The sequence below is a fragment of the Diadema antillarum genome, unplaced genomic scaffold (assembly GCF_040938485.1).
Source record: "Diadema antillarum isolate AM-2024a unplaced genomic scaffold, OU_Dant_1.0 scf00000078, whole genome shotgun sequence".
In the NCBI taxonomy this organism is placed as follows: domain Eukaryota; kingdom Metazoa; phylum Echinodermata; class Echinoidea; order Diadematoida; family Diadematidae; genus Diadema; species Diadema antillarum.
In genome coordinates this window covers 226236-250880 of record NW_027270967.1, presented here as the reverse complement: position 1 = coordinate 250880, position 24645 = coordinate 226236, and the positions used below count along the sequence as shown (strand labels likewise).

General features: G+C 37.8%; 1 protein-coding gene across 1 annotated transcript in view; it reads left to right on the top strand.

Annotated features, from left to right (window-relative positions):
- Positions 1-9786: 9786 nt before the first annotated feature.
- LOC139717622 (ATP-binding cassette sub-family C member 9-like) overlaps positions 9787-24645 on the top strand; it is a 31278-nt gene continuing 16419 nt past the window's right edge. The window contains exons 1-14 of the mRNA XM_071629128.1: positions 9787-10398; positions 11252-11491; positions 12752-12940; positions 13427-13579; positions 15612-15774; positions 17357-17484; positions 18585-18747; positions 19365-19405; positions 20226-20573; positions 21648-21803; positions 22197-22275; positions 23063-23168; positions 23559-23657; positions 24139-24304. Of these exons, the coding sequence (XP_071485229.1) occupies positions 9787-10398; positions 11252-11491; positions 12752-12940; positions 13427-13579; positions 15612-15774; positions 17357-17484; positions 18585-18747; positions 19365-19405; positions 20226-20573; positions 21648-21803; positions 22197-22275; positions 23063-23168; positions 23559-23657; positions 24139-24304 (2643 nt within the window). The remainder of the gene's footprint in view (positions 10399-11251; positions 11492-12751; positions 12941-13426; positions 13580-15611; positions 15775-17356; positions 17485-18584; positions 18748-19364; positions 19406-20225; positions 20574-21647; positions 21804-22196; positions 22276-23062; positions 23169-23558; positions 23658-24138; positions 24305-24645) is intronic.

Genomic DNA, 24645 nt, shown 5'->3' with positions numbered 1-24645 from the left:
ATCTAGAACAATGTACCGTTATCATATCTAAAGTTCCTAATAAAAGAGATTATCTATACTGTTTTTATACCACCCTCTCAACAAATACATCAGTATTAAACAAAAATCACTCTGTTCATTTACAACATTATTAATTATAATGTATCGTAGTGTACCGGTACATTGTTTTTGCATAATCTTTCATTGTTGGATGGAAATAAAGCGACATTGGCGTGGTATTAGCGTTTTCAACCCAGTGTTTTCACAGGAAAATGATAAATAATTGAAAAAGACGCTAAAATTCACGAGAAATTGCTTTGTTGTTGTTGTTGTTGTTGTTTTTAGATAAAGGGATATACACTGTATCATAAGCTTTGGATATTCCCTTCGCCGTCTTGAATATTAGACTAAGCGCTGTGGACATCATAACCCTTGGATATTCCCTTCGCTGCCTTGAATAAAGACTAAGCGCACCGCGTTTACAACAGAACACCTGTGAACATACAGAAGACAGTGCTCTTCTTTGCATAGCGGGTTGTCTCGATTCAGAAGTACAGGGATATAACAACGAAACCAAATTGGTTTAAAATTCATTTACTATGACTAAGCTACTCATTTGGAAATGCTATCATAGCTTGATAAGCATAATATTATCTATGCCCGACAAACAAAGTGACACCAAAAAGGTATTGCCACCTCAGATGGTACCAATATCTGGCCTGGCCCATGGACTAAGAGTATAGGGTAGAAAAAAATGTAGCTTTCAAGAAAATTTAGAAAATGGGAAATTCTTATGTACAGAGAATGCAATGGAGACTTGATGACCCATGCACCATGACGACATGTAATTTTTTGTATGTCAACTCGGCAAGACACCTTATGTCACCATGACGACATGTAACTTTTTTAGATGTCGACTTGGCAAGATACCTTATGTCATCATGACGACATGTAACTTTTTAAATATCAGCTTGGATAGATAACTTATGTCGCCATGATGACATGTAACTTTTCAGATGTCGACTTGGCAAGATACTTTATGCACCATGATGACATGTAACTTTTTAGATGTCGACTTGGCAAGATACGTTATGTCACTATGACGACATGTAACTTTTTTCGATGTTGACTTGGCAAGATACCTTATCACACCATGACGACATGTAACTTTTTAGATGTCGACTTGACATGATAATTTTTGTCTCCATGTCAACTTATAAAGTTGATAAGTCGACATGATAGAGCTATTATGTTGACTTGACAAGATAAATTATCTCGCCAAGTCTCCAAGTCGAATGGCACTTTAAAGCTTCCGTAGTTTTGCACTCTCATCTGATTTCTTTCAAAGTTTGAGAAAGCGCATCTACATGTATGATACCAATCACCAAAATGATATCAGAATGAACAAATTAAATGTGGACATTTTGAATGTATATGACTTATGAAATTTCTGAACATAGGTTAGCGTTTCACCTTTCTCAAACCGTATGTAAGTTCGCAGCCTTGTCGATAGTCTTGTCCCAGATTTTTCTTTCCACATCGTACGAAACCCCCTTTTCATAAAGCGGCCATACGAAATGTCGTAAGAACAACATAAGAACCACTGAATATTTTTATAGAAATCAAAGGGTCGCAAGACAGTTCTAGAAACCTCAATTATAACATGATAGTAAGAACGTCTTTCATGGCGTTCACAGAGGGCTCTTACTTCGTTCGTAAGAAAACTTTCGACAGTCATAGTAGTTTCGACAATACACGGCAGCGCTTTTATTATTATTATTATTATTATTTTGCAACCAGACAAAACATAACCTTCTGAATTCGTACGAGCAGGGAGATTTTGTAAGAATGTATCATTCCTACGAAGCTTCGTGACCGTAGCTTACTTACAACTTTGACGATTTCAGTACCGTCCAAAAGTTTCCTCTCTGAAAAATAACATATTCAATCAGTACTCCAAAGAAATCTGTATGTTTTGAATTCTATTCATATTATCAGCAGTGCTGATAGTTGTCTATATCATTTACATACATCGACTTATTCATATGCTTTTCTTCAATTAGTTTAAACATGTCAAACAAAAAATGTCCTCTCCGAATGGTATAGTTGCACATCAATGAACATGAGAATTGGAGGTAAAAAAAAACAAACTTACATAATATTACATTGTACTACAAAGTGAGTAGGCCCTAATATATATTATATACACTTTACAATCATACATTCACCCCCATCTTTTATAATATGAAGGCCTTTGAATGAAAATGTATCTGTTACTAATAAATATGTTTTTAATTTCTATTGATGAACTGAAAATATTCACAGAATCAGTAATTTCGGAGAGGCCAAGTAATTTTACACCTTTACCCTATGAACACGATGAATGGAATTTTAACAAGTGAAATGAATGAAAACACACAGTAGACAATCTCTTTGTTCAGTTCAGTTCAGTTCAGTTCAGTTTTTATTTCTGCATTTCAAAATCAATACAAATCCACAAATCAACAAAATACTTACATAGTCATTTACACAGCTAATATTCGTAACGTTTGGATCTTACATACATTATCTTTTTCTTTTTTTCAAGAACGAATATCATATATGAAAGGAAGCAATAGGAAATGATAAAAATGAAATGCAGGGGACCATCATCATAAGCTAAGCTTGACGAGGAAGATGGCCCCAGGTAAAGAGATACATAAAGAAAATCTTGCCACTCACTGAGTGGGGGGTAATTGTGCAAAGGGCACAACGAAGAGATACATAAAGAAAATCTTGCCACTCACTGAGTGGGAAGTAATTGTGCGAAGGGCGTGCAGTGCAGTGCGGTGTGCATTGTGTTGGGATGAATCTTGGTTTGTACGTTGAGTGTTATTTTGTGTATCAGTGTGATGAGGTGAATGTTACTTCAGTTATGGCCGTGAACTCATTGTTTGGGGTGTTTGTTGACCAGGTGGTATGAATATTTATGTGTCAGAAGTATACTTGATTATGAGGGTGTTTTTTAGTTCTCGTTTGAAAATGTTCAACGACGTACGTTGTTTTAAATTAGGGGGTAAAGAATTCCAAATATCTGGTCCATTGTGCTTTAATGATTTTTGAGCTAAAATGATTCTGGGGTTTTCGAGATGGTAATCAGACGACTGACGTGTTGGATATGAATGAACGGTGAAATTTGGAATGAAGAAGCCATCAAAAATTTTTGGAAGACAATTAAATGTATATTTATACATAAAAACAGCAGTTTGAAAGGTGTGAAGATCCTCAATTTTCAATGTTTTTAGTTGACGAAATAGGGGATTGGATGGGGATAAGTAACGGGAATTGGTAATCAAACGTACAGCACGTTTTTGGAGAGTAAGAATTGGATTAATTTTAGTTGAGCCACAGTTTCCCCAAACGATATTGCAGTATGTGATATGTGGTAAGATCAATGCATTGTATAGAATAGTCAAGGAATTTTGAGAAATGAAGTTTTTCAGTCGATATAAAATTCCTACAGTTCTTGAGACAGACGTGTGGATATTATGAATGTGATCGTTCCAAGTTAACCTCGAGTCAATTGTGATTCCTAAAAATTTAATAAATCTTACTTCAGTTAAAGATAATCCATCAATATTGATATTATAACTGCTGTTGTGCTTTGCACAAGCACACAGAAAACAAATTACTATAAGTATACTTATATTAATAATTATAACCTGCTAAACTTTTGCATCTTTGAGGATATACAGGTCTTGCAATTTATGTAGCCCATTCTTAGTATTCCATTGGGATTCCTTGGATTTTAAAATTCTTTGATTTGCTTTAAATTCGTTTTAGAAAAAAAAGTGTTGAAAACGTGTCCTTGTAGTTGATTCAATAATCCTGCTTTTTGAAAGGGGGAAAGAGTTTCATGGTTTTATGCAGTATCTCCGTGTGTCAAAAGAGTCCTCTCCGAACGACATGTAGGTACTCTATATCTCATTTATCACTTATCTATGTTTATCACAGGACATTCAAACATTACATTGTGCATTGTAATACACTACCCTGCACTCTTAAAAACAGTTCACTTGTGAAGTTTTATAAATCTGGCGCAACTGCTTTGTTTTAATTACAGATTGGCAAATCTTTTTTTTTTTTTTTTTTTTGGGGGGGGGGGGGGGGGTTCATGTGACCATTTTGACCGCGGGTGGATAGTGTATTAAGCTCCAATGACATACAGCTATAATACCCATGTGGAGTAATCAATCAACAATGGGGGACTTGGTCATGCGTAGAAAGCCTCTGAGTATCTAATACAATGAAGGTACTTTCTCCTATTCTCTTATCATGTCCTGCCATCGCTTAGGTTTCCTCTCACCTCCCTGGGGGAATCAATCTTCATCGCATAATCCAGCGATGTGTTTGTGAGATAATCGTATACTTTGCCTTGAAAGTTTCTGGTTAAAACACATGGGGAGAGGTGAATCCGAAGAAACTATTCACAGAGGAGCGCAGCCCCGAAGTGAAAAGTTCTTTTGGAGACACCGCGGCCTATAGGTTTAATCAGAAACTCGAAATTAGGCAAATTATACTAGTATTTGTTTAAATTTTTGCATCAAAATTTTAAAGAGAAGAAGGGGAAAATGCGAAAAGAGAAGTTGTGTCGTAGAGGTGGATGAGATGTTGTGATGAGACTCTTGTATTGAAGCGCACAATGTCAGGCAGCTTTGTAAAAAGGTTACATTACAAAGTGACGGTACGAAGCAATGTGCAATGTCAGATTTACTTTATGACTTCACAATCGCTTTACAAGAAGTGGATACAGTCATTATTTTCGCAGATTGATGGTACGAGCAGCGCGCAATGTCAAAATTGATTTGTGACGTCACTGTTGATACTTTGTTTTTGTTTTTAGAAAATTGTTACATTTTAGAGTGACGGTACGACGCGTGCAGTGCCCTCTTTGAGACGTAACAACTGTTAAAAATTGTTACATTTCACAGTTTACAAATTTTACAATTTCAGAAATGCATGGTGACATCATTTTGCAAATGGTATACTTTTTGCAGAATGTCGTCATAGGGGTGACATCATTTTGCAAATAGTACTTTATGAAGTGTCCAACATGCTAACACTTTGATATAGCTGAAAATACCCATAATTACGTGAAGTTCTTTCAACCAATCACAAGAGGATACATTTTTGATCCCAAATATTAAAGTGCAATATTGGCACAGAGTACGTACTATATTTCAATGAATTACGGACATTATGACAGATCTTAGTTTGGAAATATAATTTACGCACTCACACACACACACAGACGCACACACACATACACAATGAAACGACATATATAATTATATCAGACTCCGCTTCATTATGGGTTCGATCCTGAAAATGGAATACCTTTTTAAGTACGGCCTTTCGATGCATACATATGGACAGTGAAGCTTCTTACACAGAAACAGTGAGAGTCCTGCGGATATACATGCATATAGCATTGCCTGCAGAGACAACAAAATCGATTGCACAGGAAACAATACTACCAACACTCATGCAATAATGTCACACATGTTAGGACTATTAATACTTGAGAGGGAGGAACAAAAGGGAAAAGAAAGAGTTTATACTTTAGATTACAATCCTTTGGGAATGATGAAGTAATCTTCCGAGGCAAGCTCATGTCGGTGACACGACATAGGCTCCTGCGACAAATTTCCAATTTGTTCGTATGTAGAGGGAGATATTCCTTTCGAAAACGATATTACTAATATCCATTCCCCTTTACGAAAACATTAGCATTTTAATTGTAATAGCTCTGAAAACGCTTTTCATTTTTCGAATTCATGTTAGGGGGGGGGGGACTTTAGTAAAGATTTATGAGAATATCACTTCCACAATCATTCATAAGTTAGTTTGCCTGATTTCGTTCTTTAGGAGAACATGGAATTTCAAAACATGTAATTTCCAAAATGTTACTACTTGTGATAGTTAATGTTGAGTTGGATTTCACTCTGATCAAGTAGATACTTGAGCAAATTCTAATCAGATACTGCCATTTGAGAGCAAGCCCCTCAGATCTGACTCAAGTTCTCTGATCACCCAGCATAAATGGTGTGCAGAGGGACAGAAGTATATCAAAGGCAAACATAATATGCTCGCTGGGGTGCACAGATTTTTGTTACAGTCACGCACGGTCAGGTGCTTTGCTTTAAAAGACGGCGAAGGTCTCTCACGGGGATATACACAATGGGGTTTCTAGTCCACATCATGTCTGTACAATAAAAAATAAAAGATTTCCTTTAATCTATCTTATTTTGGGGACGAGAGATCATGAACAATAATGAGGAATATAGCGTGGTATAGGAACAAGTTTGATACGATTAATGGGTGTGAACTTGTGTACAATACAATATGTACTGTATTTTTGAAGGCTGGACGTGCTCTTCTTGGAGTTTACACGGATTTTAGTTGTTTTGAAGTGTACAACTGTAACTATATAGAACAAATGCAACTTTTAAGTGGTGAGACTGCTGCAGTCTAACCTTATAATGGCCTCTGAACGGGAGTCACAGCAGAATCTCCTCCGCCCCCTCCATCCCCCCCCCCAAAAAAAACCACACACGCACCCACACACACACACACACACACACACACACACACACACACACAAAGACTCAAGCGTTCTTTTTTGAAAAATATAAGTCTAAAGCAAAGCAATTCCATTTGTTTCCTGTAAATAAGAACTTAATCATTCATCCCTTGTCACAATTTTTATTTTTTTTTGCGTTAAGGATTTTTTTTTGTTTTTCTTCTTTTTCTTTTCATACTTTTCTTCTTCTTTTTTTGTAAACGCGAGGCCTTGATGCACGCTCTGTGGGACGGTGCATGTGAACGCTTGCTTACCGCATGAATGGCTGAGAAGAACACCCAACTCACGCCCCCTTGCGAAACGGGATAATGCGGGGAAAAGAGCCAAAGCACATGATCAGATGATGACAGGAGGCGATCACTCGTAAACACAACGAGTGCGCTGAACTGCATGAAACGTAGCGGAAAAAGCATCATGAAAAAAAAGAGGGGGAAAAAAGTCAAAACCCAATATGATGATATTTCAACCATATCTTACAGCCGACGACATGTACATGACGTGTCAAAGGTGACTCTGGCTGAATATCACTTACTCACTGCTCACGAAACCACGCACCTGATGGAAGGAACCACACTTGGCCATTATACCGTGGCGCCGTGTCGCCTGACGTGTACCCGTCTTTCAAACTACTGTACTCCAGGAATCTCTCGAGTGTATACATGACTTGCTGAAACCCACTGATCTTTCTCGCATCCACGTCTCATTCTGGAGGGACGTTTGGCCGGATCCAGCTCTAGGACCAACGGGGTGAGTTTTGCACACCGAGATTTCGATCGCTGGATTTGGAGATACTTCCATAATGTGTGAAGCATAATTAAGAATAAGGATGACAAACAGTTGCATAAAGGATGGCATGAATTGCATAGCTAGCAGTGGTGTCAGAAGAGAAGTAAATACCTACCATGTAAATCGATCTATTTCTGTCGAATAATTGGCTGTGAAAAATGTTTGAAGATGTTTTGCAATATCACTCAAACCAACCAGCATTCAAATCACATAATCTTATGAACAATTTGCCATCAATTTTATTTTCTCAGACTGTTTTGTGTAACTGAAAACAAAACCTGCATCGTTATCTCACATACAGAATTTTCTTAAACTTATTACTTGCGGCAAGCAGAATGATGTTCCAGGCAATAACCATTTGGGAATGACATCTTGAACGTTGTTGAAGGAAATATGAAGAACATTGAAAGCTGTGTCACTCTCATTTGTTAAAGTGTGTGTGTGTGTGTGTGTGTGTGTGTGTGTGTGTGTGTGTGTGTGACGGAAAGGCTGCTTGAGGCGAATAGGTATGATTATCCAGGGGATAAGTTGTGAGAATGAATGCCATACACAATAATATTAACGGTGCCAACACGTCTATAAAAATATTTCAGCGAATAGTTGTGATTATCTATAGGAAAAAAAAGACGTAAGGATACATAGTTGATACATGCTGCACGCAGGACACAATACGGTGCTAGCTTGTATTGAAAAATGCTTACAATGGTGACATTTATTCTGAATAACACACTACGCCTCCATACCTGCCTTGTTGACATACGGTATTTGTTTGCTTGTGAGACTTACGACATGGTGCCAGCGAGAAATTCTCTCAGTGCAGATACATAAACATAAACGTCTGAAAAATTACTTGTGTCTTTATTATTAGAGATTACCACTATTACTATTTTCCTTTCCGTACTTCTAGGTAACACGTCTTCACCAAGAGAAGTTACCTCCTTTACATGGGTAGGAAAGTTTCATAGTATTTCATAGCAGATATTTCATGTATGTATCACGTCATAATTGCTATAAACACCCAAAACAGATTCGTCAGTACTCAGTAAGTTACTACTCAGAAATCATCGACGATGCGCCGTTGAGTGTCTTGGATTGACCATCACTATATACACGCATAGTGTCTCTTTGTCGTGATGCAAGTCCTATTCTGCGCAAGCGCAAAAGAAGAAGAAGAAGAAGAAGATTGACCAATCATAACCTTTACATCCCAGGATCCCTTGTGATTCGCTGGACTACGCCTTAATGATTGTCGTATGATTGTCGTACTTAGTGGATACACACTACCAAGCTTTTAGCAACCTTTTTATGCTCCTAGTCTTTTGTCCTTGTCCGCAGCACCAAGTTATTCAAGTCATTTCATGGTACCGATACATCTTTTAATAATATAGCATTTTTGTTGTTCAAACACTGCGAGATTTGTATGCAGTCTGGTTTGTGCGATATCTATGTGGTTCATTAGTTTATTACTCATCGACTTTTTGTACTAGTGTAATTTTAGTTGGTCAAGACAAACATATCCGTTCTCCGTGTAAAATTATATGCCTATGAACTCGGGAACCTACAGTTTTACAAGCTTTAAAGCTTTTATGTAGGCCCCATCATATTTCTCATACTTACTAGTGACATTTTCACACGATATGACCATGTACATTTGTGTCAAGTATATTTTCTTTTTCTTTTTCTTCTACAATCAAATGACATGATTGTATATATTTTGTATTCTTGTTTTGTTGTCAATAATTTTGTAATCTCATCATTGAGAAAACGGAAATATGAAATAAATTTGAATTGAATTTGAAATTTGAACATGTTGGCCTAATACTTGCCTGTGATGAAAACATCTCGCGGAGTTTGAGGTTTGAAGAAAAATCGCAGGTTGGTCATCTATTTATGAAAGTTATGAAATTTATAATACACTGCATATTTGAAACTTTGCAATGTAAACTTACTTCTTAATCGACTTCTTTTTAAGTAAATTTCACGTCTAAATGTAATGGCCAACGATTGGTAAGATAAGTGTATTACCGGAATGGGATGGAGGTAATTATTGTCTAAAAAGGAACCTTTTTTATGCTGTTGAAAAACACCGATTGCAGGCAACTCAGTTTCATTCCCGGAAACAAAGAAATATACATAGATATCTGTAAAGTAGCCACTCTACAAGAAATTAACAACAAAACTTCCAATCATGAACAAAGTTTTAGGTCTTAACATATAGATTGCAGTGCATGTGTGAACCAGACAAACCTCAGGCCAGACAGGCCTAAAACTTTTGAGATTACAAGCAGTTATTCTGGACAATGTTCTATGCATCATGGAAGCTAACTCTATACGTGTATTTATAACTTGTTCACTTCAACCACAGGTGCAATAATCAATGAGCTTACGCGTGTGTCGTCATGGAGACACAGAACAAATTTTCTGCCTGGTTTTGCGGATCGAATGATTCGACCACCTCGTTGCTCCACCCAGCGCAGAACTGGACAGACGACGAATGTTTCATCGACTCGGTTGGATTTTGCATCCATGCAACTTTCAGCGCGCTCGCACTGATTATCCTGACGGCTATTCCGTGCTTCAACGTTACGCGAAGCGTGAACCATCGGTATTTGATTCCTTATCCTGGTCATGTGGTGCGATGGGTGATTTACATGTTGTACTTCGTGGTCTGTCTGTGCATATGCGGCGAGGGGGCGATGCTGGACTTTCTCCGGTCACAATCGGGAGAGATTGCGCCACCGCGCTTCTACGTGCTGCCAATTGCAGCGACAGTCGCCGCCATTTTAGTGATGGTTTACTACCACTTACTAGAGTACTGGGACCTTCCGATACTAGCGATCCTGCAGCCTATATATTGGATCTCCGTTCTTGCGGCGGAATGTTGCAGACTTAGAAACATCCTAAACGATCCCAACATCCCATCGGATGGTATACGGCTGATCCTCAGCGAAATCGTGGTCGGATTTGCTGGGATCATGGCGCTGATTGAACTCTTCCTCATGTGGAAATTGGTAATTCTGTGGCATTTTCTTACAAGTATACCTTCGTATGAATGTGGCAGAATATCTTGACGAATTGAAGACAAGTTTCAGAAAATGATTATCACGATTGATTAATGAAGATTTTTATGCAACAGGACGGAGAATTCATATAATGTAATAAGTTTAATCTACTCTAAACTTAACCATTGTATAACAAACATGGCAAATGAATACATCTATAGACCGTCAAAAATGTCATTAAATTACGATTTGCCAAAGAGTTCAGAATACATCATAAGATTACACAGGGAAGATCATTCATTGATTCGGGAATGGCAGAAATGCGAAGCAGCATTTCTTCATGCGATGTAAATAAAAGAAATAGAATCACGTCCCTTGTTTGATTAATCACTGCAACTTACACAAGGCGATTCACAGTCCAATGACTTATACTTTCTTACTCACAACCTCGCTGAAAGACAGAATCCATTTAATTTCACAGATATTTTGTCCTTACACGAAGAAAAAAGACAGAAAGAAATGTCTCTAGAGCTCTCTGATCATGATAACAATTTACAAGAGTTTTTGATGTCACTTGCACTTGTTGCATGTGATATGTTACTGCTGTATGATTTCAACATGTGCAGTCTATGTATAAGAGACCTTAGTATAAAAGAAGTTGTAGTTTACTTTCGAGAACGCAGTTATTCAGTTCGAAATTGTTTGGCCTTGGGATTGGTGCGTAGTTATACCTGTACCCTTATTCTGTCATCAACTAATCATCGATCTATCAGTTTTCTTTCTGGCATATGTTTTTCCCCTTTTATTCCATCTATCCTCTCCCACTGTTTGCTATTGTCTGCTTTTGTTGACCTTTTTTTAGGTGTGTCGGAATTTCTCGCCAATTGGAGAGAAACTTCCGGCAGATTTGAGAAATCCCAACATGCATTACTACGACGATTACAGCAGTCTTCCGTCCAACATGCTGCTCATGTGGATGGATCCGCTCTACATACAAGGATACAAGAACCCCATCGAACTGAAAGATCTGGGTGACCTGCCAAAGAGGCACAGGACCCGCCACATCAGTAGAAGATTCTTAAAGTTTCTCAAACAAGAACAGGTGATACTCCTATATCTCTTATATGATTTGATTCCCTGGCCTTTGTTTCGTCACCATACAAAAATCAGAATAAATTTTTTTTGCTTTTGATGTGATCGCAAAAATTCGCCGGATTTTTGTTTGATGAACAATGTGAAAAAAGAAAATGATACATAAGGGCTGCAGATTAAGCAGAACTCGATTGGCTCGAAGCGATTCGTTAATATTATTCTTTTCCACGTCTATGTGGGCGTCATGAAAAAAAAAAATGCTAAATAGTGCGGTAACAAGATCGCAAGATCTTTTTTTTTTTTTACTTCTTTGTAGAACTAGATTTTTTTTTTTTTGCTGCATGAGTCGAGCGTCTGCGTTAGTTTGCGTTTGAATTTGCGTTTTTAACTCATGTCTTGCGTCAAGAATTGAAATTCATTTTAGCTTTCATTAATTCATTTTGGATAACTATACGAAAACCTCATTATCACCGATGTTCCTTCAATATCTCAACAGCAAAACTTTAATGCGCTTCTGTATCAATAACCACGGGTCAGGGAATAATAGAAGACAGATAGACACACACACACACACACACACACACACATACACACAAACATGTCTTTCCACCCTTGAAGGGACAGAGGATATCAGAGGACGTTTCACTTTATAATGTGACTTTTTCATACTCGCGCAACCTGCAGGTGCTTTTGCTTCGGAAGTATTGCTGTTACGATTGGTCACAGTTATAGGAGACACTGTCATCTTTCCTTGTTCATCTTCATTGATAAGATCACGGCGGTGGCTTGTAGAAATGGCTTTTTAACTTGAGTGGAGGAATCATAGATAAGAGAACACGTGTGTGAAACATATAATAATAGACACGTATACACATGCACATATTCACAGTGAATACATCATGTTGCTATCTAGCAATGCAAAGTACACTTTTAAAAGTTAAGTAGTAGCTCATTTTGCATAATAATCATGTCATCAGTGGAATCATCTAAAAAGGAACAGTTATTGTATCGACTGTATATTGGAATATACATACTAGTTGCACTGTGACTTATGAATGATTTTAGCTAAAAGTCGACATGCAGTTCTAATACTTAGTATTAAATTTCGAAGCTGGTTTCAAGTGGCCAAGTAACATACGCACCCTGAATACGATTACCAATGGTCCACCTTCTATTTACCACTCCCCCCTATATAAGCAATTATGCATACACCGAAAGATTTTTATTCCCTCATCAGTGTCACGCTGTCTTCTTTTAAACCGTGTTTCAGGATCGAGTCGAGGGAAACGGTGGCGACATCAGTTTGTATCGGGTGCTGAACAGAACACTCTTTCCTAGAATGCACATCGCTGGCGTGCTCAAGTTTATGGCTGATACCTCCTCCTTCGCCACGCCTTACCTCATCTCGGGTATTATAGAATGGACGGCGAGGACCACGAGCTCGGACCAGGAAATAAAGGTGTGATTCACGTAACGGTCTTCCATGAAAATTGGGGCAATCAGGAGCGGATCCAGAAATTCCGTGAAGGGGAGGCGCCTTTACAAAATTAAAGGGGGACGCACAGATTTTTTTCACACTTACATTCACTGGTTTGCATGCTGCTTTCACTCAATTCACATTCATATTTACGCTTTTGATTCCTTCAGCTTTCTACCAAGTAAGTGGTTCATAGTACCAATTGGCCAAACAATCCCATTGCTTTATCTATATCCAATTATGCATAGAGAGATTGTCTGTTCGTGAAACTATAACAATACACTATAAGGAATTACAATTTCCCAGAAGAATGTAGATCCTCTTCAGAATAAATATAAAGCAAAACCCTGCACTTTGTTTTTCGCAATGTTTAGATAAATACAGGCCAGAACATTATCAACAAACACTTGTTTTTCTGTATGCTCCTCTTTTCTCCCCTTCTTTCTTTATATCTGCCCGTCACACCAGGACGTGAAGTATATCAGCGTAGGGGAATTTTTCTCCAATGGCTTTGTGCTGGTGGGACTGCTCTTCATCCAGCTAGCATTCCAGAAACTCACCACCCAAATGTGTTTCTACCTGGTGATTAACGAGGCCGTGCACGCCCAAGCCGCCATACAGGTAATGTGTCTAAAATACAGCAACCTACTTTTCCTAAAATATAGCCGTATATCCTCTTACTTAATTGCAGGAAGTATATTAGGACCTTTCCAGGCTATGATATTCTTATATGCAATTCTTACTATTCTAAGACATTCTCAACAAGTTATTTGTTGAACTTTGTTGTTGTTGCTGTTGTTGTTGTCTGTTTGTACGATTAGGCATTAAAAATCATGAAAACAATAATTGTTTGATACAATATTGCTATGTGGGATGGTATATTTTGAATGATTATGCTTTTGAAATAGGACAGTATCTTAAAAACCTGTAAACATAAAATTATTTTTTTTTTGTTCCTGTGCGAACACATACATACACATATACATGCGTACTCACATCCATGCATTATGTGTGTTTTGTACTTATACGTACATGCAGGTATGTCTGCATATAATTCATATATGCATACATATAATATACACATGCATACAGTATGACTTTGAGGGAGCAAGATTTGCGATGACACCACCGCAAATCTTTCTCCCTCATTTACTTCACCATGCAAACCTTCAAGCAACACAGTATGACTTTGTATTTTAGGCAGTATATAATTATGCAAGCTTAGTTTCTTTCTTGGAACCATGAGGCCATTTTTTGAAAGGGGTTGGCCTGTTCCTTCCTCTCTGACGTTCCGCATAGATTTGATACAATGCCCACTGGGATCCAGTTGGTAATGGGTTAAGACGATGGGGCACTCCTTTTCACCATCAACCAGCACGCCATCCATTGTCAAAACAACGATAACAACAACGCACCCCGTGACCCAGACTAAAATCACTTTACGTTTCTCGAATAACACAGATGAGCGGTTTCTCGTAATACTCTTTCCTTTGTCACTTTGTTCTTAAGTCCCTCGAGCTATACATTATGGAGGTTCAATTAAAGTCACCTGCTTTGAAATCCAAACAAAATTCGTATATACTGAGACATGATTGGAAGATTTTTTTTTATTGTGTAAGACTTCAAGGTTTATTTGGGTAAAGAAATATTTTCAATTTCCCAGCTCTGAAATAATCCAAGTGTTAGAAGCTTGATAAAGGTAACGTTAGTGTTGCTTGCAGACATTGAATGTACATACAAGTCTATTCGTGCTCTGCATCTGCCGGTATCACATCGTTGGGCTGAATGGCGAGTCACAGTTATTTGCTTATGATGCCTCGTCTCTTTTCATGTAAAATTTTGAGTTCATTTAGAAAAGGATTCAAAAGTCTTTTGGCTGGATGTGTATTCTCACACTGTCAAAAGAATACACTGTCAAAAATGTCTCTTTGTTCTGCTATATTTTCGTATTTGAGGAATATAGCGATCACATCGAGTTGAGGTTTTTTTTTTAAATTTTTCTCACATGCTATAATGAGAGACCAATGCTTTCATGCTCGAGCGAACAATACGTTAACATTCCACCTCTGTGTTTTCGGTTTGAAGCATAATACTACAGCACAACAGTTGATTTCAATGGCAGAACCGATTTGTCGGTGACCCCCATAGCAACTAAAGATAACGAACATGTTCATGAAAGAAGTATCGTGAACGACAAGTATAATTTGCAATTTTGACCAAAAGTTGTTAGAGTTAATCTCTCGTAGATAAAAATAATGGGCTACAGGTATTGTCAACATATAAAGATGTTGAAATGAAAGAAGAATGAGTAATGAATGATAAATTTCCAAGTACGATGCCCAGCCTATAAGTAGTAAAGATGAGCCACGACATTTTCAGCACATCGCCTCTATGGAAAAAGTGCAGACGAAATCATTCATTGAGATAAATAAGCAGGAAACTCGTCTGGCAAGTACACACTTCGTATTATTACTGTCTGAAAAAAAAATGGCAACAAAAGGAACATTACAGTAATGTGATAAACGACATCGCCGTCCTTTCTAACACTACAGAACCATTCGCTTGGGTTCCGGCTGTCGCGTACTCAAAAAAAGGTGGTCTATGGTGAAAACGACAACTTTTTAACACCATGGTGTGTTTTCTTTCGTTGCAGACAGCAGTCTTCAAAAAGTCCCTTCGCCTCTCCACGAGTGCAATCAACGGTGGGTCAATGACCATGGGACAAATCACAAACCACATGTCTGTCGACCCGAAGAATCTCTACACGGCTATCATGTGGATCCATCTTGTTTGGTCCGTCCCTTACCTGGTGAGTGGTACCTTGTATAGGCAATGATCACTAGTCATCAGTTTAATGAACTCTTTTCCATTCGAGGTTCTCATGTTTACATTAACTACGACAAAACAACAAAGCATATGTGATGGTTATAATGAGTGATTCTGAAAGTAACGATTATATAACTAATGGCTGTGGATGCTACATAATTCATTTTAGTCAGCTGATGATAGCGTGCTCAGTCTATCTTTAAGATTTAATTTAATCATTCGAATATCTAAAAGATTGAGGCTTCTACCAAAAAATCGCATGCGGTGTACCCTAAGAGGTTTTTTTTTTTTATATAGGACCACTCCTTTCTCTTTGCTATATCAATGACCAAACACACTCAACCAAAGTTTTACCTTTTATTTGCTAACGACTCTTCTCTCTTGTTTATCAAAAGATCCCAAAATAGTTCTTGAAACTTTCAATAATAGATTTATTCATTGAAATTACTGGATTCAAACTATCTACTAATCTTTAAATTTACCACAAAATCCCACATTACTGTATCGCTAGTTAGTAATTCCTTAACCTTCCAGGTTAAATTGTACTATATCACACACCTACGAATCATGTGAACTCGACGAAACTCTTGAGGTTTTTTAGGGAGGATCATTTGAATTGGTACACTCACCTTATCAATTAACAGAAACTGAAAGGGAATTTGAAGATGTGCTCATCGTTTTAATTTGCGTGCTCACGCTTGTCCACTTTTTCTACAAAGTATTATTATCATTAGAATTGATGGAATCATAGAATCTGTGATAACAAAATGAATTATCATGAACTCTGGTTTTAGAGTACTTATCAAAGACAATAAAGAAGTGCATAAGTATTCAACTAGACAAATGTAATCTGTGTGGAAAAACTTGCTGAAACGAACTTACTTTGGATATGAAATCACTTTTGGATTTCTGCTTGATAAAGCTACAATAAAAAGACGTCAAAGTGGTTCGAGAACCTGTATTCTAATGTACGGAAAACATTATGCGCTCCTGTGCAGCAGATTTATACACATGTAGGCCCTATGATTGAATCGTTGAAAACTATTTTAGCAGACAGGGACAAACAAAATGGAAACGCAAGGACCGTCGAATTTTTTTTTTCTTGTTTACTCCTTGCTGGTAGTGAGATGTAAATGCATTTTCTATGCCAATGAATCGAATTAGTAAAGAAGCATGCAGAACAGTTACTTATCAATTTTAACATGTCAGGGCCCTGTTTATGAAGAGTTAAAATTGATTATATAGTTGATTTCAACTGTAAGTCTGCGGCAGCCTGTGTGGTAAGGAAATTTAAACTCGATTTTATCTTTCGATAAAACGGGGCCCAGAGCATTGATCAATGTATGTGTTAGTTCGACAATACGCATTCCATTATATTTTATGTTTGATATGAAGTAGAAAAAAAAATCGATAAGGTATTTTTCTTTAACCTACGTAGCTACATAGTATTGATCAGTGCTTTTGTGGCATTTTTCAAAATTCTGAATTTTACGTGTCTCTTTTCTCCTCTCTTATTCTCAGTCCATGTTTTTTTTTTCTCTCTCTCTCTTTCTCTGTGAAAACAGGTTGGAGGGTTGATGTTCATCCTGTATAAGCAGCTTGGGTTCTCTTCTCTGGCCGGTGCCGCCCTACTGTTCCTTTCATTACCCATTCAGTCTCTCTGTGCAAGCCGACAGTCGGCCTACCAGAGCATGGCAATGGTATGTTCCACCTGAAAGCACTATCCTTGGGCAAGAGATAGAACTTTGGATATGGCTTTGAACCCTAAAACGCCAGCTATGATTGGTTCAAATCACGCCTTCCTTCCGACAAGATAGCTTACCTGTCAATGTTTCAAAGTGTATACAGTTTGTTATTCGAAAATAAAATACGGTTCGTAATTTCGAAGATTCGTCGGTACGCAATTTCTTCTTTTTTTCTGATTAACGAGCATCTAGATATATACTAAATTGTATGTTCGGAATGACATATCGTTGGAATAACAAACCTCACCAGTTTGAAAGTGTTGCTGACGGAATTAAACAGATATGTAAAGAGATAATAAATATAATCAGTCGCCACACAAGTTTTACAAAGTCTCTTAGGGTGACGTTTTTAAGTTCTTAAAATCCTCAATTTTCAATATTGCATTACAAAACTCCTCACCTCCCCCTTTTTTCAAAAACTATGGCGTAGAAACAGTGAAAAAGGCTAGACATCAAACAAAGATATTTAGAGCAATTTTGTGAACAGCTTGGTGAAGCAAAATCATGTTCTTCATCCAGAAAAAGACCACTACGAAATCATGCTCAGGCAAGATATAGGCTGGATAATGACATAAAAGCTGTTTAATTGAGCCATGTCACCCTTTATTTTGCCGGAATGTTCTCAGAGTCTCACTGATTTGATGAAATTAAATGTGATTCGTATAGTAAGATTAAGAGATTAAGGAGTAGATTTATAATAGATGTTGTATTTCATTCGTATTACATATGTAGATAGGGCCTCATCCACGTCAAGCTCTGCTTATGATGAAGGTCCTCTGTATTGATTTCTCCTTTGTTCATAGATACAGTATGCCTTAATAATAATGTTGTTTTGATTCATATGTCATTACAGACTAATGTTGTTATGTAAATGACATTTCTTGTATTGATTTGTATGTTAAACTCTCCTTTTTTTGCATACTCTGTATCACTTTGTTTTCACTTGTTATTGTATTTGGAGAAAGAAAATGCAGAAATAAACCAAACCAAACCAAATACAACATCACTATAATAGGAGTGACTCGACTTGACAGAGTTTGTGGTTTCCTTTACAGAAATATTCGGACGAACGCTTGAAGAAGACTAACGAAGTACTGCAGGGAATTCAGGTAGTGAAGCTCAACGCGTGGGAGAAGATTTTCCAGACGTCCATCATTAAGGTCAAGATCGCAGAGACAGTTCAACGCATCCGGGCAGTGGTCTTTAAGATCGTGCTTAGTAAGATGCTCCCATTGCTATGTTTCAAACTCTTGAATTAGAATTAATTAGAAGCTGGCCTTGTTTATTTACGACATTTCAAACTTCCTGCAAAGTTATTCCTTGTCGATAGAACAAAATCAGGCCTTCTATGCCCATATGTTGCAATGTCAATGGCCATTTTATTTCAATGGCTATACCTTTTAGTTCAATGCATGCGTAACCCACACAAGGTGTATAAGCTCACTTCCTTAGATAATCAATGAGCCCATGTAACAGGTTAATGGAAATGATCACTATTGGCAATCTGTGATGTTAGAAAAAGAGATTGACAGATGCATAATGACCTAAAATACCTTGATCAATGGAGAAAATGAGAGAAATAGAGAAAATATCCCTGAAAACGTTGCAAATGACTCCTGGCATCTTATCATGAACCTTTTTTTCTATTCACTCAATTGGTTCGATTTGTTTGTGCACTCGGTGTTTTCACCCATGCATGGCCCCTAGTGAAGGGCATGATGACAGTAATATCTCACTATATTGAGTCTCCAACTGCCTTTCAAATTGTGTATGGATAACATCTTTGCTAATGTTAAAACCTTCATCTGATGAGTTTCTGATCTTCTTCCGCACAGCTGGAATGAATAACGCCGCTCCGATCGTAGTGATGCTTGTGGTAAGTAAAATTAGTAACACTCACATTTTGATTACAGGGGTGGATCCAGGAATTCCGTAAAGAGGGGGCGCGTTTACAAAATTCAAGGGGGGCGCTCGCGTAAATATGAACTTGAACTTGAACTTAATCTTGAACACCTCCCCCCCCCCCCATTTTTTTCTTTTTGTTTCTTTTGTTTCAACAAACAATAAAAGGGGGGGGGGCGTGCGCCGGTTGCTGTCCTCCCTGGATCCGCCCCTGGGACTACAATAGTGTTTTGCACCTTGGTGCGTGGATGGATTTACGTTTCATGTGGAACTGATTTGAATGTTATTTTTCAATCGGAGATTACATTGAACTAAAAATAAATGACTATGAAAGTTGCAGGATATGGTGCTGTCCCCCTTTCATAATTATGTCGTAAGCTTTTCAAATTGTTAAGTTTGGAATTCGACGTGTGCGTCAGGCAATTACAACGGTGATTTTTGTCCAGTCGAATTGCTATAAGTATTTTTGACGTTGTCTTGATGGAAGTGTTCTCTTTAAAAAAAGAGAGAATGTTGCAATCCAAGCGTTCCTTCAAATTGCTTTTGTCTATTTCCGATTTTATTCGTACCAGCATCCACATTTCATTAACATTTTTACTGAATTCTATTGATGATGATTGTAACAAAATATTAGTAAATATAATGATCATCAACGAGAAGAATCATGGTGCTGGTGATAATGATGATGACAACAAAATTATTTGTTTTTAAAATGAATCACCATGAATATCAATCAATAAAACTGTGATAAGTTGATAACGAGATTAATGACAATTGCTGTACTTGTTTTGCAGTCCTACGGCTTGTACACGGTGATATCGGATAAAGTACTCACTCCAGCCATCACCTTCGCGTCCCTTTCGGTCTTCAACCAGCTCGCCACGCCCTTGCAGCTCCTCTCCCGTGTGACGACAAACTACATAGCCGCTACGGTCAGCCTCAAGCGCCTGACAGTCTTCTTCCAGGCGCCGGAGATTGAAGTCAGGGACGACGGTCGGCAGAAGGGCAATGAGGACGATGGATTGATCGACGACGACGACGATGATGACGATGATGGGGATGACGGAAAGCATCACGAGGACAAGATGAATAAGCTCAATACGAACGGCAAGAAAAAGGAAACAGAGGGAATACTCAACAAGGTGACTATACTGTCTTTTTTCAAGCTATAGTCTTTTAAGAAAAAGGAATTCAGCGCAAAAAAGGGCAATTTATTTTTGACAATGATTTCTCCTTGTAGTCATTGATTAGTTCTGATTCCTAAAATATTCATTCATTCATTCATTAGTTCGTTCATTCATTAATTTGCTACCTTCAGCACGATTAAAATGGCTAAATAAGAACTGTTCATACTTCTACTGATATTATCATTAGTATTGTTATTAATACTAATACCAGGGGTCTCACCTCCCTGCTACTACAGCTTTTACTACTATTATACTAGAGATATAGCAGTAGTAGTAGTAGTAGTATTTGAAAATAATGACGACATACTCATAATGAATGACACCAACGACGATAAAAATATGGAATATGATAACAATGGCATGGTTACATAAACCCAGGGTCTTTGGTGTTAACGTCAGTCTAACAGAACGCCCTGCTATTGTTATTTACCCCTAACATTAAAAGGAACCTTAATCATGTTCCTGGTGAAGAGTGACACTGTCTCGATTTAATAAACAAACATTAAACAAACAAACAAACAAACAAACAACCAAACGAACAAAAATAAAAGCAATATATCTTGTTCAAAGTTGTGAGCTCCTGGCAGGCGAAAGGATTTGGAACTAGTGATCTGCCGTACTTTGCAATTTCCACCATGACATACCCACTCTTCCACGTTAACAGCTCTTATCATAGTGGCATAGGTTTACCTTGATTCCCAATGAGATATTCAGTGACGATATCACTGCATGTTAAATGTCAGAAGAAAAAAAGTATCAGTTTGAAGGGAATCTAATTTGCATATACTGTTTGCATTTAGCAGGGGGGTATCACTATAGTCAATCATTGCTTCTTTTCAATGTTTTGTTTTCGGTATGTGCAAAGATAGTCACGGTAACAGCCTTGGTGCCAATATGACTTTTTTTTTTTCATATTTAGGTTACAATATTTATTGCTTACCCTCCCTGTATAGCAGTACAAGAGTCATTTACTGATTCTAGATATTCATTTTTTTTTCTTGTTATGTTTGCATATTCATTTTCACAAAGCCTCTTCAGAATTTGCTCAAGAATGCCAAACGTAACCAAGACAACAAATATGGCGCCATTAGAACTGACGACGACATTTACAACCTGACGGGAAATAACATCGAACTCGTTGCCATGCGTCCGTGGCAGACCGTGCCGGATGACGTTATGGTACAGGTAAGCATGGAGACCGTCATATGATGTTGGTATTTGCACATTCAGATTCCTTCTTGAGATGGTAGAAAAAGGGAGAACGGACTAGAAAAATGATGCAAAAATCGTCAGAAAATCTTAAATGAATATTTTGTGTATAAGTATAGTTGGCATACACTGACGTACGCGCATATTTATCATGTTGAAGGAGAAATAAAGCCGTGGGTAAACAGCATTGCTCAGGATGGTTCATACTTTAAGGCCAAAAATAGTAATATTATTTATATTATTTATATTATATTATTATCTGCACTCACACTACCCAAAAATACCTGTGCAGCAGTGTCTTCTCTCGGTAAACCACTAAGTTGGTCTGTATTTGTATCCTAATCCATGTTCATCCTCTTGTGATGTCAGGTTTCCGATGGAACATTCTGCTGGGGCACCGAATCCACCACTCCTACACTGTCTTGTATCAACATCTCCATCCCAGTTGGTGAGTGCTTTCTCAGTTTCAAGACGATTCTCTAATAGTAATAACGCACGTTCATTTTCTCACTCCCTCTCTCCACCAGAGTTTTACCAGTGAAGGTAAGATTACATATTCAAAACACACGCAGTTTATTCTCTGTCTGTTTTTGTTCTTGATCTCTTTATTATCATTTCCTTGCTTGATTAAAAAATCCTTTGATGGCGAAAGGAAGAGCGTAAGCATGTACCCCCTAAATTCGAAAAAAAAAATCTTCCAGTGAGACGAAAATTTGAACATCATTTTGCATTTTAAGTGCAAAGAAAATCGTCCTCGACTGTCTAAAATCGACATCATTATCGTCCTCGACTAAAATGGTCATTTAGAAGGACTAATGTGACGTCATAATTAATTACTTCATAACACCCATATAGTCGAGTGTTGTGCCGCTTGTCTGATTTCCGTCAAAATGTTTCTCTCTACCTCCTCTTTTGGAATAATCAAGGAGGCACATCCTTTGAGTAACTTCGCTCATAAAATTAAAGGAGCACGACAGCTATGTAACTTTGACCATCATCTTTATAGAACAATAAAATATAAGCGTAGGGAATGTGTCAGGGGCACAAGCTGTGTGCTTGTTGAAAGAGCTTTCACAATAAATGACATCACTTTCTTGTCGCAGGCGGAAAATTGTCCAGTAGTAGAGAAAAGATTCCGTCCATATTTTCCGAGCCACGTTTTTTTTTTACTTCTTGTGTTTCTTATCGCAATGAATTCTGTCTCCATCTTTCAAAAAAAAAAATGTCTGCTGAAGGTCATCTGACTATGATTGTTGGAAACGTCGGTTCTGGCAAGTCGTCGCTACTATCCGCCATACTGGGTGAAATGAAAACTCTGCATGGAGACTTCCAGTGGAACAGGTACAGCCGAACACATAGTGCACTTGTCACACTGACTAGTCTGATGATATTGATGTCTATAAACAAGAATGTACATAAATGCTACGTCGAGTTTCGGAGTCGACTTTGTAGATGTGTCTCTTTACATGAACATGCACGAAATGGACCTTCAAGAAAGAGAGCACTATGTGTACAATTGCCTCCCCGTTTATCATGTCCTACACTGGAAGCAAAATTCTCCCGATTGCATCGGGACATCGACTTATTTCGTTTAACTGAGTGATTACTTGATGAACACGCATAAGCATCCAACCTTTGCTGATTGTTCCAGTTAGACATGAGCATGGATTAATCTGGTCATTTTTATTGACTTATTCCTTTTTCTACATTACAATTTCTTCGCACGTTTAGGTCAAAATGTTCCGTTGCATATGCAGCACAGAAGTCGTGGTTACTCAACGCCAGCCTCAAAGAAAACGTGCTCTTTGGAAATCCTTACGACGAAAGAAGGTGAAGTAGACCATATTAACCACCAAATAGGGCCAAGTGTAGTTCCAGTAACGGATAAAACGTGACAAGACATATCTCCCCGTAAAATGGAAAGCCACAGGAGTTTAGAGCTATGACTGCAGAATGTGAAACACAATGGGACTCCGAAGCAATTTTCTGAAACAAATGGCACACAAACCAAAGATTAAGTAAATCACATGTGCGGAAAGTTTGAGAATATTTTTTGTATCATAACACGCCTCAAAACTTGCAGTAATCTTGATATAAAATATCTCTCAATTTTTAGCGCGTTCTGAATAAAAAGCGCCATTGAATAAAAAAAAAATGCCGAAACGTTTGTATTACAACTTAATTGAGTCTTGATCGGATTTGAACTGACACCACTTTCGGGCGTCTCTTTACTTATATGTATCTCCCATCCAACAACAACAACAACAACATCAACAACGACGACAACCAAAACAAAAACAAACAACAACAGGTATCGAAATGTGCTGCAGGCATGTTGTCTGCAAGCCGACATCGACATCCTCCCCGAGGGTGACGAGACCGAGATCGGAGAGAAGGGCATCAACCTGAGTGGTGGCCAGAAGCAGCGAGTCAGCGTGGCCAGGGCCATGTACAGCCCCACAAACGTCGTCATACTGGTAAGATTTTATGATGGTAAATAGCTAAATATGTGGAACATTCTCAACTTATGCCCACATCATGCATAAGCATAATTATTATGTTTATCAACGTGAAGGAATAAACATGACTTCACATAATCATATTATGATAATACCAGCACAATCAATTTCAGGCCTAATGATTAATGAAGCTTAGTCACGCGAATGTTAAAGTCGGTTTATTTGACATCTTTGATAGAGATTCTGAGAAGAGCATTGCAAGTGGTTGAAGTGATGATTAGAAACTGTAACTTCTACCCCAACTTCTACTACTTCTATTACTATCTATTACTACCACTACTACGACTTCTTCTATTACT